This window comes from Alternaria burnsii (genome assembly GCF_013036055.1).
Source record: "Alternaria burnsii strain CBS107.38 chromosome Unknown 698, whole genome shotgun sequence".
Taxonomy (NCBI): Eukaryota; Fungi; Ascomycota; class Dothideomycetes; order Pleosporales; family Pleosporaceae; genus Alternaria; species Alternaria burnsii.
This window is the reverse complement of record NW_024066111.1, coordinates 1475270-1487671: the sequence shown is the minus strand read 5'-3', so window position 1 is coordinate 1487671 and position 12402 is coordinate 1475270. Positions and strand designations below refer to the sequence as shown.

Genomic DNA, 12402 nt, shown 5'->3' with positions numbered 1-12402 from the left:
TCAACTTTCTGAATTCCTGCGCCAGACACCCGCCCCTGAACAAACGCGCCAAGACCACCATGAATCTACTCGCCGGGTATTCCGACTCAGAGTCTGACGGCGAAGCGCCGCCCGCGCCAAAAGTAGTCGCGAAGCCATCCGCGAAGCCAGCCTTCCAGAAGGTCGTCGATCGCTCGAATCCAGGGCGCATCAAGGTCAACCTTCCCGGCGCGTTACAGTCGCGATCCGACAAAGACGATATCCAGGATCATGCGCCGCCGGCAAAAAAGGCGCGCCTGGGTGGAGGTTCGTCGTTCGGTGGCTTCAACGCAATGCTGCCTGCGCCGAAGAAGCCAAACGTAAATGCCATTTCAGCATCCGAAGGTTCTAAGACAGGAGGCAGAGGATTAGGGAAGGGACTCGCTTCTGGTGTCAACCTGAAGACTGGCGCGGAGCCTGCGTTCAAGAGGGAGTCAAAGGTGGAGGCGGAGGAGTACGACGAGACCGGCAACCCGATCAAGAAGGAGCCTAAGTCGAGGGAAGATTTCAGGGCTATGCTAAACCTACCAACACCCAAGTCTGCGATTAAAGCAGAAGTAAGGTCAGAAATGCCGACACAAGAAACAGAGCCACAGCCACAGCCACAGCAGGTGCCCAAGCCTTTTGCCCCACGTTTTGTACCTATGTCTGTCGGCAAAGGAAAGAAGAAGAAGCCTGTGGCTCCTCGACCAACAGTAGCATCCAACGAGACGAGCACTGCGAAAAACACAAACACGGATGCATCCACATCACAAACGCAACAGCCGCCTCTTGAGACCAAGGCGCGGAAGCCGAAGGTCTCTCTATTTAGCGTCTCGAACGAAGCAGAGTCTGCGCCCAAGGAGACATCCGACGGCCAGTATCAACCACTTCTCTACGACGGAGAAGAGGAAAGAGATGTTGCTATGACGGAGGGAGCATACTACATGCCACCAGCACCTGAGGTGGCACAGTATGCTCCTTCATCTACGAGTGGATCTAACCCTCATGACCTAACCAACATTGCTTCTGAGTTGAACCTATCGGAAGCAGAGCGCCGCCAACTATTCGGTAAGAAAGGACGCGGTGGACCAGACTTTTCTGGTGCCACGATCAAGGACTTCAACACAGACATGGAGTATGCCCATAACGAGAAGCTACGGCAACAGGGTGAAGCAGTGCAGCATAATCCACTCAAATCTATATCTGGTACTGGAAAGAATAGCCTCCGAAGTCTGGTAAACGTCGCGACCACCCAGAAGGATGCACTGGAGGATCACTTCGCTGCTGGTGCTCGAAATAAGAGAGAAGCAGGCAATCGGTATGGCTGGTAATAGTATGAGGCATGCTAATCTTTGTGGAGGAAAACCTCCGGGGCCACGGCCAGAATCGGGGAATCTCTGACTTAGGGAAGGCGTTGGCGCTATCATACAGACTTCAGGTACGAATTATGCTTCTGCTATTGCCCATTTGGACCTAGCTGCCAATTGTGGGTCTAAGGGCTAAGTATATTACTCCTTGCTTCTTCTGATCTCTGCGTCCAGTGCTTCCCGTTCTTATGCCTCTCAGTGAGTTAGGCCATAGGTGACTCAGGTTGACTGTGTTTCTTTGTCGAGTCACTGTCACTATGAGTTTGCCTGTTATACACCAAGGTCGCATATATCTTGTGATACTGTTGACTCCGCTTCTGTTTTTCTCTTGAGCTATCGGAATTCTAATGCAATCTTTTGATGCCAACAGTCTGTAATCCGACTTGACCTCACGCATTCACTGATGACCAATTAGTCAACCGCGGATATACCTAACCACAGTACCGACTCATATTGCCAGCCAACTCCAAAATATCGACCTGTTCGTTCGACCCGTGTATAAGGACGTGGCATGGCTGCAGATCAAGCAGCACAAAAGGGCGTTTGAGGTTGAGGAGCTCAACAAGGGTAGCGGCAAGGTCGACGATGCCATCGCCACACTTCGCCTTCGTGCTCGCTTTCACGCGGGCTGTTATGACAGGGAGAATTTGAGATTATGAGTGGAGGCTGATGGAGTTGGGGTGTTCTGTGGGTTGTGCTCGTGGAGGAATGAGGGGTCTGGGAGGAATTCGGGTTAGATTCAGATCTCGAATGCCGTACGAAGGTTCATGGAGAACATCCTGGTTTATGGGTGATATATGAACTTGCACAGTGCTACGAGTCACTTTTGGCTATGCTGTAGAAATCTCAATATTGATGTATATGTAGAGTATTGGGTATCATCATTACGTTTGCTTCCCAGCTGCAGCTTTAGCGGCAGCCTCCTTCTCCTTCTTCCTCTGCAGATACCTCTCCTTGGCACTGCTGATGTCCTTTTCTGTTTTCTGACTCTTGCGTGCATGTTCCAGCCTCGCCTGTTCCTCAGCTTCTTCATCTGCTTTTCGCTTGTTCGCCGCTTCGATTTGTTCGACGACCATCTGTGTCTGCCGTTCGCGTTGCGCGTTCCTACCGGATTTGGGCTTCGTCCATGCTGACTGTGGTTGGTCTGCAGCGGCAGTGGAAGTAGATGTGGAAGAAGCGGGCTTAGGTTTCGCGATGATGTTGAGTCCTGCTGAGAGGAGCTGACTTTTGTCTGCTACCTGACCTTCTTCGTTGAGTATGACATTCTTTCCCTGCTGACGCAACTCTTCCACAATTTCAGCGTCTGTCTTCTCCTTCTCGGCTTCGTCGATAGGAAGTTTAATGCCCTCCTTCAGTGCTCTCGCGGCTGCCTCCATAGCCTCCTGATGCCGTCGCTCCTGATCTGCAAGCATCTGCTTGTGGAATCCTTGCATACCAAACTTCTTCTTTTTCTCTTCTTCTGCTTCTTGCCGCTTCTTCTCTTCCTCCTCCGCTCTTCGCGTCTCCTCTTGTTGAGCCTTGTATGCGCCTGTTACGAACTTCTCCTTGTCGGCGAATTCATCGCCCTCGGCTTCGCGCTCGCGTTGGATGAGTTTATCGCGGGCTCGTAATTGGTCTTTCTTACGCTGCTCGGCGGATTCGAAGAGCGCGTCCATGTACTTCGGTTTCCGTTCCGCAGCGTTGTCGCGTTCAGCAGCCTTCTTTGCGGCGTTCACTGCGTGAAGCGCATCATAGGCAGCGTCGTAGTCGTATAATGTGGCATCGGCTTCCAGTGCCTCTTGTGCGCGTTTCTCGGCTTCTGCGGCGCTGGCAGAGTATGCGATGGTGGTGGGATCATCTTCTTTCGGTTTAGGTCTCTTGGACGGAGGAGCTGGAGGTTGGCCTTTCTTCAGCTTCTGCGGCGCTGGTTTTGAGGGCCCCGATGAGGCAGAGGCAAGCGTGTCTTCGAAGCTAAGCTCGCCAATCTCCTGGACGCCATCCGCTGTTTTGGATTTGCCCTTTACATCTTCCTCTTCGTCATCGAATAGCGGCTTCTTCTTCTTTCCCAAGGCAGGTTTAGCAGCAGCCTTGGCGAGTGGATTTGCGCCCTTGTTTTTGACATTGAGGCCGAATTTGAACGACATGTTGGGTTTAGTGTCGGAGTTGTGTTAGAGTCGCGGTCGCGAGTTGACATGTCGCATGCCAAGACGCTCGCGCAACCAGTGAAATCATCAGCACCTCCGCGCCTTCTCCGCAACTCACACTCCTCCACTCTCAACCTTGGGATGACCGTGGGCATTTCACCCCCGTACCTTCTTGCACATCTTACTCATGCATGACTGGCTCCTGAATCATCATAGTCCTCATCATGGAGGAGCAGGCTAGCGACGCGACAGCGGAGGACCTCTACACCAAGGCTAAAGCTTCAAGGTTCCACTTCAAATCCGGCTCCAAACGTCGCTCAAAGCGGCACGAACGCGAAGGCAGAGACGAAAGCACCGAAGACCAAACTTCAAGGAGACACAGGTCGGATCGCAACAGTCAAGAGCGCCGCAGCCACCGCGATTCAAGACGCAGACACAAGCACAAGCATCGTTCCTCTCACGAGGATCGTCACCCCACGTCTACACGAGATGGCGCATACTACGACCCTGACTATCGTCATCGCGAATCATTATTCGATAATCTAGACGAATCGGGCGCAGGCTCTCCCGGTCCAGGCCCAGCTCCCGACGAGGCCTTCCGCGAGTCGCTGTTCGACGCGCTAGCCGATGACGAAGGCGCAGCATATTGGGAGGGCGTCTATGGCCAGCCTGTACACATATACCCTGATACAAAGCCTGGCCCCGATGGCAAGCTGGAACGCATGACAGAGGACGAGTATGCAGACTACGTGCGGACGAAGATGTGGGAGAAGAGTCATCAGCACATCGTTGAAGAGCGCGAGGCGAAGGAGCGCGCACGTCAGCAGCGGAAGGCACAACGCTGTCAGCTTGACAATGAGGTCGAGCAGGAAGAGGCCGAAAGAGATAGTATTCGGCGCCGTATGGAAGAGAGCCTACGCCGAGGCGAAGAGCGCAAGAAGGCCAAGGAGGCGGAGGCTGCATGGGAGAATTATACGACCAAATGGGGCAGTTTGAAGAATGATCAACGTCTGGATGGAGAGACAGATACGAACGTGCGTGAGCTCATGCCATGGCCTGTAATTTCTGGCAAGGCAAAGCATGTGTCAGAGGAAGAGATTGAACGCTTCTTGAGGAGCGCAAAGACGTGGAAAGAGGATTCGGTGGCACTACTGAAGGCGGAACGAGTGCGCTGGCACCCTGACAAGATGCAGCAGCGGTTCGGACAGCACATTGATGGCGATATGATGAGGCAAGTCACGGCGGTTTTCCAGGTCATCGATCGGCTATGGAACGAGCGACGCTGATTGGAATGTGCCTTTACCACTCATACGTTCGCATTGCCACGTTAATATTGTCTTTACTTCGAGATACCCACAACAAGGCAGCAGCATCCGTTTACCGGCATACCCACTAGCGGCTATCGGTCTCGGCAGCGAGTTAATATCAATCGTACTACTCCGTCACCTCCTTTCTTGGCACCAGGTCACCGTACATTGACAAACTTAATCTCCGGCTTCCAAGAATCTTGGCGCACTGTATTCATGACGAAGCAACTGGGCTGATGTAGTTAAGCATGACGATCTTCACTATGCTGGCGCTTGCAATGCTAAGGAACCGGCTAAATGCTTGGTCTTGGACCAAAATGCTTTTGCCAACGCCATCGGTGGATATATCACGTATGGTCATCTGGTCGTGTCGCATGCCGAGATGGATAAATTGTAGACAAGCTAACGATGCGAAGATAGAGTGGCTTGACTGCATGCTTCATGGGTTGGCATAGTGCTTGAGTGAGCTTGATCAGGCCCCGAAAGCTTGTGCAATATCAACATGTACACAATTAGGTATACAAGTGCGATGGGATCGGGCTCTGAAGCCGTTAAGAATGGAGAACAAGTGCAACGAGTCAGGGTGGTTCTGAACGAAGGTGTTCTCGCTCCACTCTTGTCGCACTACAGTGTGTCCGGGCCTATAGCATGACAGGTGAACACCAAACCCATCTCCATCGGAAATGAACTGTTTCAAGTTTCAAAACTTCGCTCTCCAACACTTATCCAACCAGCATTTTTGGTCCCTGAATAACCGGTGGTCTGACCTTGTTTTCAGGACACGGCTCCACACATGGCGACGGGTCGTAGCCATGCACCCCACAGTTACAGCGGCTGTTATACGCCACTAGCCAGGCATGCTCTCACGACCGCTGTCCTCCAATTTGGAAAGCCTCCTTCAAGCCGATGCGTAGCCATTGTTCACCGGCGATCCCTGATGCTGATCAGTACGTTGCAATGCCTCCATTGATATATAAGAGTCTCTGATGTCCATGAGCGAAAGACACCAAGCATCTCCAATTTGAACAGACACCATGGTTGCTTTCTCCTCTATCCTCCTCGCCCTCGGCAGCGCCACAGCGGCTCTCGCCTCGCCCCTCAACCTCATCCTAGAGGCTCAAGCTCAGGAAGAGTCTGCCAACCTGACTGCACGCGCCACCCCCGCTGGCACTGGCATGAACAATGGCTTCTTCTACTCTTTCTGGACCGATGGTCAGGGTCAGGTTACTTACAACAATGGCGCCGCTGGAAAGTACGATGTTCAGTGGTCCAACGTTGGTAACTTTGTTGCTGGCAAGGGATGGTAGGTTGCTCTCATCACCTCTACACACGATCATACTAACTCTCTTCTTCAGGAACCCTGGCTCTGAGCGTGTAGTCACGTACTCTGGTACCTGGAACGCCGCCAACGTCAACTCTTACATTTCGCTCTACGGATGGACTCGCAACCCACTCATTGAGTACTACATAGTCGAGTCCTACGGCTCATACAACCCCTCTTCTGCTGCTCAGAAGAAGGGCTCCGTCACCTCTGACGGCGGTACATACGATATCCTCCAGACTACCCGCACCAACCAGCCTTCTATCGACGGCACTGCTACCTTCCAGCAGTTCTGGTCGGTTAGGACTAGCAAGCGTGTCGGTGGTACTATCACTGTCAAGAACCACTTCGATGCTTGGGCCAAGTACGGACAGAAGCTTGGTACCCACAACTACCAGATCCTCGCTACTGAGGGTTACCAGAGCTCTGGCTCTGCTAGCATCACTGTTGAGGGTCCTTGAACGATGGCTCTTTAAGGTGTCGAAAAGGCCTCATGGCTAGAATTCTTGTACATACACGCAGACATTTCTGAAAGCTATCAACAAAATGCGCATCACATATTGATTGATTTTGTGGATCAGTGATTTACAGTTTATACCTGTGGCGAGCCAGCAGCATCAGGCGATCTATGCCCGAGGAACGATTTTCGAAACACGCGACCTTACGCATTAATGAACGAACATCGGAATCTTCTAAGGTTCGACTCATCCCCACCCCGAAGCCACTGACATCAGCCTTGACAGAACTTGTCAGTGTGATCGATTATGTTGCATTCGCTGATATACAGTAAGACGGACCCCAGGACTATCTAGATAACATCTTCACCACGAATAAGTCAACGCTCGTAAGTGAGGCCATGACATTGGACACTGAATGGGCGAGTGACTACGGTAGTATTCCACGTAGCTTACAGGGTATGCGAGCTTTTGCGCATACGGACAGGCTGTTACCAATGGCAGGCGCGTAAGATGTTTATGGCTTGCAGGGGTGCAGACAGACACTCAGATACTCTCAGCCTTGTTGTCTGTCGCAGGTAAGCTGAGAGCATCATCGAGCGACGTCGTCTTTTCATATCCTCTCATACATTTACTCGTGTGTTGTTCACTGTTGTACCGATATCTTCACTTCGCCCTTGCGATTACGGCCATGGTTTGTGGCCGCAAGCTCATCTGCGACGCGCGGAACACTGCCATACTAGCAAATCACGACGTTGCAGGCTATGGAGTATGTGCTTCTGCTCATTTCATCATGGCTACCATTGTTGTTCTTGTCTTCTCGCTGATATCAAGCTCGTTCAGGTTCTTGTGTCGTTTGTACTCTCGGCTCTGCTTACAGTCGGAGCTGTGATATGTGCGTATCTTTCGGATTCAATGCCCGAAAAGTACCTTAGCAAAACGGACGAGGCCTTCATCAAAGAGTTCCAGCGTATCAAGAAGAATCTGCCATTCCGCCTTTTGCCCGCCAAGTTACGTCCACCACCTACTGAACGACAGGGAAAGCTCAGTCGGGAGAAACGTGTGGAAGCATTCGACCGCTTCATATTGTCCTTGAGCGACCAATAGCTTGCGACTGGCTTGGCGATTCTGATAGCTGCCATCGCAAACCAATGTACGCTTTCACCCCCTGAATTTCTAATTGCGTTCTCATTAGCATGGTTCTCAACTCCTACACATCTGGCGACACTTGACAGTTTACGGCAGTATTTCAGGAAACACAAGACTCTACGAAATGTGCGAGTATTTGGTATTCTCACCTTCATCGTCTTGTTCCTCTATTGCTTCATTGTTGTATCGGTCATGGAAAATAGTCCCGATAACATCGTTTCGGTTCAATGCCATGTCCAAGGCTGGGTCAGAACGTATAAGGATGAGGTCACTCTCTCGACCTACTTCTGGCCCTGGGCGATGACTGCCCTTATCATTATATTTGCATACAAATCCAAGCTCCTCCGCACGTACTTATATGGGTCGAACGACTTCATTGGCTTAGGACGCTACTCAAAGAATGTGCTATCTCTCTCGAGCCGGTGGAGATATCCGAAAGAAATGCAACTACCAATTATGGAACCTGATCAGTGGAACTACGTCCGGAAGGAAGCCGCCGAGGAGCTTTTTGCTGGGCGTCGTCAACGTCTTCTCATGGATCTCGTACTCAAAAGTAAGGACCCTGCCTTTATAACCGAACTAGCCAACGCATGGAATTATGCCGAATATAGATATTGGTATTCAATACTTCCACTGGTACCACCAATGACGTTCATGCTTGTCTTTGGTCTTGCCCAGATGATACTCTTCTGTTGGGAGTTGGGTGACTACAAAGCCATTGAAGTCGACACATCCATTGTTTTTGGACGGATTATCCCACTAATACTACTTGCACTGCCTTTTCTTGCTGCAGCCGAGATATATCAAGGTAGGTCTTGAGCTTTTTCCTCAACCTCATTAGTTGACAAAACCATAGAATCCAGATCGGCCTCCCCACCGAGCACGAAGTCGTTCACGTCTAATACCGTAATGATCAGCGAACCAAGTTCAGCCGTATCACCAATGCGAGTCGATCGAATGCCGACCCTCCGAGTGACCTCATCCGCTGATGTTAACGATCCTCGTTTGGTCCAATCAGAAGAACAAAGACGCGAATAGGACAATGAGATAGGCAACGTCAAAAGATACTTTTATCGGGAAGTGGAAGAAGTGAAAATGCAGCACACAAACACCAAGACGGATCAAGAAATGAGAGTCATCCTCATTCGCAAAGAGCAGCTACTAAAAGACATCAAAACCTGTCTTGAGGCTGAAAACAAAATGAAGGGCAAAGGAGTTCCTCTAAAAATCGCCTCGCTTCTCTACAAGCGGGTGACTTTTCTTGCCGCGGCAGCTATTCTTCTTAATCTGCCACATAGGCTTTTCATTGATGGTATCATTGGAGGAGCGCTGCTACTCATGCAGCTCGGCTCGCAATTATACGTTTGGATCTCTACATTGTGGGGGACGGAAGTCAAGGGTTATGTTCGGTTGTTGGCAAAGTTCGACGAGAACAAGCAGGGAAGGCTGCGTGCTCAGTTGCATTAGCTTTTGACACACTTAGTCTGAGTTCGCGACTGTTCCTGCATTTCTTCTTTCAAGACGGAGCAGACCGTCCATCTTGTCTCATGGTGGATAGTGGCGGTTTAGAAGCTGTCCTTCTATACATCCACGAACGATGTGTCTAGAAGATTTACTAAATCGCTATAGATGTCGTGTTACACAAGAAATGGTGATGGTTGGATGAGCGTGGACAAATTGCGTGGTGGCACTTCAACCAAGATCGCGAGACTGACTGGAAATCAACCACGTAAGTAGTCTTACGAGACTTCGCCCCGTTTCCAGGACTCAGGACTGTTATATGGGAATCACATTATGTACCATGAAGGAAGGAGACATCATCGTCATAATGGAAAGAGGGGACACTCCGTTGATGCCAAGGCCACATGGGCAAGAGCTTAACAAAAGTATCCAGGATATGAATGAGTGGGATTTCTATGCCGAAAGTTATTTACACGGCCTAATGGATGAAGAGGTGATGTTAGTCGATTGTGATTATCAAGAGTTTGCCTTACGATAGTTTTGCGCCTATGAGCCTTTGCTATTCACACCACGCACGACAGGTCAGCATGTACCTTCCTCAACATGTGAACACATCCAACACGACGGCGAAGCAAAAAGAATACTAAAATTGCAAAAACATACAACAGCGGGGATTCGCTAGTGGTCACCCACCTAACTACTAATCCGCCGGTACACTGCTTGTATATGGCTGAGCGGACGGGAAGCCTAATTTTCAGTGTCCTATGATCGTATGTGGAATGTATGATTATTTTTCAAAATATATCCTCAATTTATACTGCGCTGTTTTGCGCCAAACCAAGCGCTGAGTACGGTCAGACGTGATGTGATGCAACTCATCTCGAGGACGAACAAACGCTTTCGCAATCGCCCAAAATGAGGCCTGGTGCTTTGTCACGGCCGAGCCTACCTTGACTCAGCCGCCAATCTCGTATTCCCAACTTCTTACTGCATACATCAACAAGCTACTTGTTTCCACCCATTGACAGTCTATCAGGCATGTTTGAGTTGCTCATAGCCGCCTTCCTCCGGCTTCGTAGGAAAATAGGCAATATAATAACAAGTCTGTATTTGAATGCCGCTCCGACCTGAAGAAGTAAGTTCGGCTTTTGTGGCTGCTTCATAAATCAATGAGAAATACCTTAGGTGAAAAGATCAAGTCAATAAGCTTCTAATGACACAGCATGAGTTTCCCAGAAACCTTCCCAAGTCATGGATGATATTGCCCAGGACGAAGGATGATGGTTTTTTCCTTGTTTTCGATCCAAGTTGCTTCTTCCATGCCACCGTAATTGCGGTTTTGCAAAGACTGTCGGACGCTCCGATGCTCACTGCCAGATGCCTTTCGAAAGATCTCGTATGCCGAGCTCCAGTGAGAATTTGCGCTACAAAGTTCAGTTACACACCAGAAGTCGTTTGGATATGGTGCGGTACCATGTGAGCATGCAGCCCTCTCAATGTTGTCCAGTATTCCATCATGCTCTGTAGCTTGGGTGCCGAACAGCTCACGGTAACATGGAGTACTACTGTCTATCTCAGAAACTGCGCTCTGTCGCTCGTAATTTCTCTTTCAAAACTCGTAGCCCTTATTGTTTTTGAAGCAGTATCCCAGATTGAAGATCTCCGAAGAGTCGGTACACAGTAAACGCCTCATCTCTCTCAGTCATCCGTAACCCGGTCTTCTTTAAGCTCACGACCCAAGGCAGCAAATGCAGAAGGCGATCAGATCGGACTAAGTAGTATCATTTTTGTAACATGCTATACGTGAGAGGAGACAGGCTCCTGACTGGGTTGTTTACCAGGCCTGCCAAGGCTACAATCACCATCAGGCGGGTTGTTCAAAAGCCAAGCTACTCGCTAAAGTTAGGAGCAAACATATTTCTCAGCTACGAGGAGAACAATGAGCGCTTTGTATGCGCATCAAGGAAAGTAGCTGTCGAGTAAGTAGACGGAACGACCAACACGATTTGAACGTTGTCCTCTGTCAGATAGTCGACTGCGACACGTTGTGCCAGGCAGATAACCAGGTCGCTGCTCGCCGACAGAGGCTACAACTGATCAAGCTGAAAGTGGTATCACGTGCAATCACCATCAGCTGCGACCAAGTGTAGCCCGCAGGTATGATGTAAACTCATAGTACGCTTTAAGAGAAAGCAGACATGGTAGTGTTGTTGACGCGGCCGAATTACGGTCTCAGGCAGTCGGCTGATAGTGCTTCGCCAGTCTCAAGTCGATAAAGGTTCATTTCATACCTACCAAGTATACATTAGTCGTACAGTATATACACGAGTTGTAATCAAGCTGCGCTCAAGCAGCCTTTGTCCGTAGCTGCACGCCGTGCCAGCTCTTGATTTCATCCTTTAACACCTCGTTGACCAGTTTGTGTTGCTTGATGACCGTCAAGCCTTTGAACTTGGGGGATTCGACCTGGATCGCGTACATGGACCCACAGCCGCCGCTGATGTCTTGGACCTGTACCAGACCTGTTAGCATCCGCTTAAAGACTAATAGACGCACATTCCTTGTGTGCGACTGTATTGCTTTTGTCCAGGGATTTGACTTATATCACAGCTTGAAATGTACCCCGCAATGCCGATATGACGTGCATGCTCGCGATGCAGTAGTCGGTTGCGCGACCGGTGAAGTCAACGCAGAAAACGTCCACCTCCGCACATGTGTAATCTCCAAAGACGAGAAAGCGGGGAAACATTACATACCTCCAGTTTCACGGGCTCCAACTCCGATTTTATTTTATTGAAGACGTGCAATTCTGCCTCGTTGAGGTAATCCGGTGCTTCAGGCGCTGCGCTGGCTGACTGCGAATATAATCGTGTGCACAATGTGGGGAACCTTGACTGCTGCAACAGGCCCGGACGTAGAGGTGATGACTGTTGTGTTCTACATAATGCATATGAAGATGTGGCGAGTAGACGCGACGTCGGTCGTAAGCATGGTGTTGCGGCTGCGGAGGCTATGCGGCGAAGAAGGACGGCTCTTGACGGTGCCATTATCGCGGTATAAGCTTCTGTGATACCGCTGTTAGCTACTGCCTACCATGATCTGCATTGGTTCTGCAATTTGACAGTAATACGCTTACGGGACTCTGTGTGGTGGTTAACGCGATGACCTGAACGTCGTGACAAATCGTCGAGTTCCCCATCGCGAACTCCGTCATAGGTC

At 50.2% G+C, this 12402-nt stretch overlaps 7 protein-coding genes across 7 annotated transcripts; 5 read left to right on the top strand and 2 right to left on the bottom strand.

Annotated features, from left to right (window-relative positions):
- Window positions 1–59: 59 nt before the first annotated feature.
- Window positions 60–1331, top strand: GT037_004670 (uncharacterized protein; the record flags this gene model as incomplete). The annotated part of the gene is made up of 1 exon (XM_038929717.1): window positions 60–1331. The coding sequence occupies one exon, from the start codon at window positions 60–62 to the stop codon at window positions 1329–1331; it is 1272 nt and encodes a 423-aa protein (XP_038787989.1).
- Window positions 1332–2251: 920 nt separating this feature from the next.
- Window positions 2252–3490, bottom strand: GT037_004669 (uncharacterized protein; the record flags this gene model as incomplete). The annotated part of the gene is made up of 1 exon (XM_038929716.1): window positions 2252–3490. The coding sequence occupies one exon, from the start codon at window positions 3488–3490 to the stop codon at window positions 2252–2254; it is 1239 nt and encodes a 412-aa protein (XP_038787988.1).
- A 224-nt stretch (window positions 3491–3714) lies between these two features.
- Window positions 3715–4776, top strand: GT037_004668 (uncharacterized protein; the record flags this gene model as incomplete). The annotated part of the gene is made up of 1 exon (XM_038929715.1): window positions 3715–4776. The coding sequence occupies one exon, from the start codon at window positions 3715–3717 to the stop codon at window positions 4774–4776; it is 1062 nt and encodes a 353-aa protein (XP_038787987.1).
- A 1055-nt stretch (window positions 4777–5831) lies between these two features.
- Window positions 5832–6579, top strand: GT037_004667 (endo--beta-xylanase a; the record flags this gene model as incomplete). The annotated part of the gene is made up of 2 exons (XM_038929714.1): window positions 5832–6100; window positions 6153–6579. 2 exons carry the CDS (start codon window positions 5832–5834, stop codon window positions 6577–6579), a joined length of 696 nt encoding a protein of 231 aa, XP_038787986.1.
- Window positions 6580–7264: 685 nt separating this feature from the next.
- On the top strand, window positions 7265–7680 carry GT037_004666 (uncharacterized protein; the record flags this gene model as incomplete). The annotated part of the gene is made up of 2 exons (XM_038929713.1): window positions 7265–7342; window positions 7408–7680. The coding sequence occupies 2 exons, from the start codon at window positions 7265–7267 to the stop codon at window positions 7678–7680; spliced, it is 351 nt and encodes a 116-aa protein (XP_038787985.1).
- Window positions 7681–8178: 498 nt separating this feature from the next.
- On the top strand, window positions 8179–9189 carry GT037_004665 (uncharacterized protein; the record flags this gene model as incomplete). Its single annotated transcript, XM_038929712.1, has 3 exons — window positions 8179–8530; window positions 8579–8725; window positions 8774–9189. 3 exons carry the CDS (start codon window positions 8179–8181, stop codon window positions 9187–9189), a joined length of 915 nt encoding a protein of 304 aa, XP_038787984.1.
- A 2340-nt stretch (window positions 9190–11529) lies between these two features.
- Window positions 11530–12230, bottom strand: GT037_004664 (uncharacterized protein; the record flags this gene model as incomplete). Its single annotated transcript, XM_038929711.1, has 2 exons — window positions 11530–11694; window positions 11940–12230. 2 exons carry the CDS (start codon window positions 12228–12230, stop codon window positions 11530–11532), a joined length of 456 nt encoding a protein of 151 aa, XP_038787983.1.
- Window positions 12231–12402: the final 172 nt, after the last annotated feature.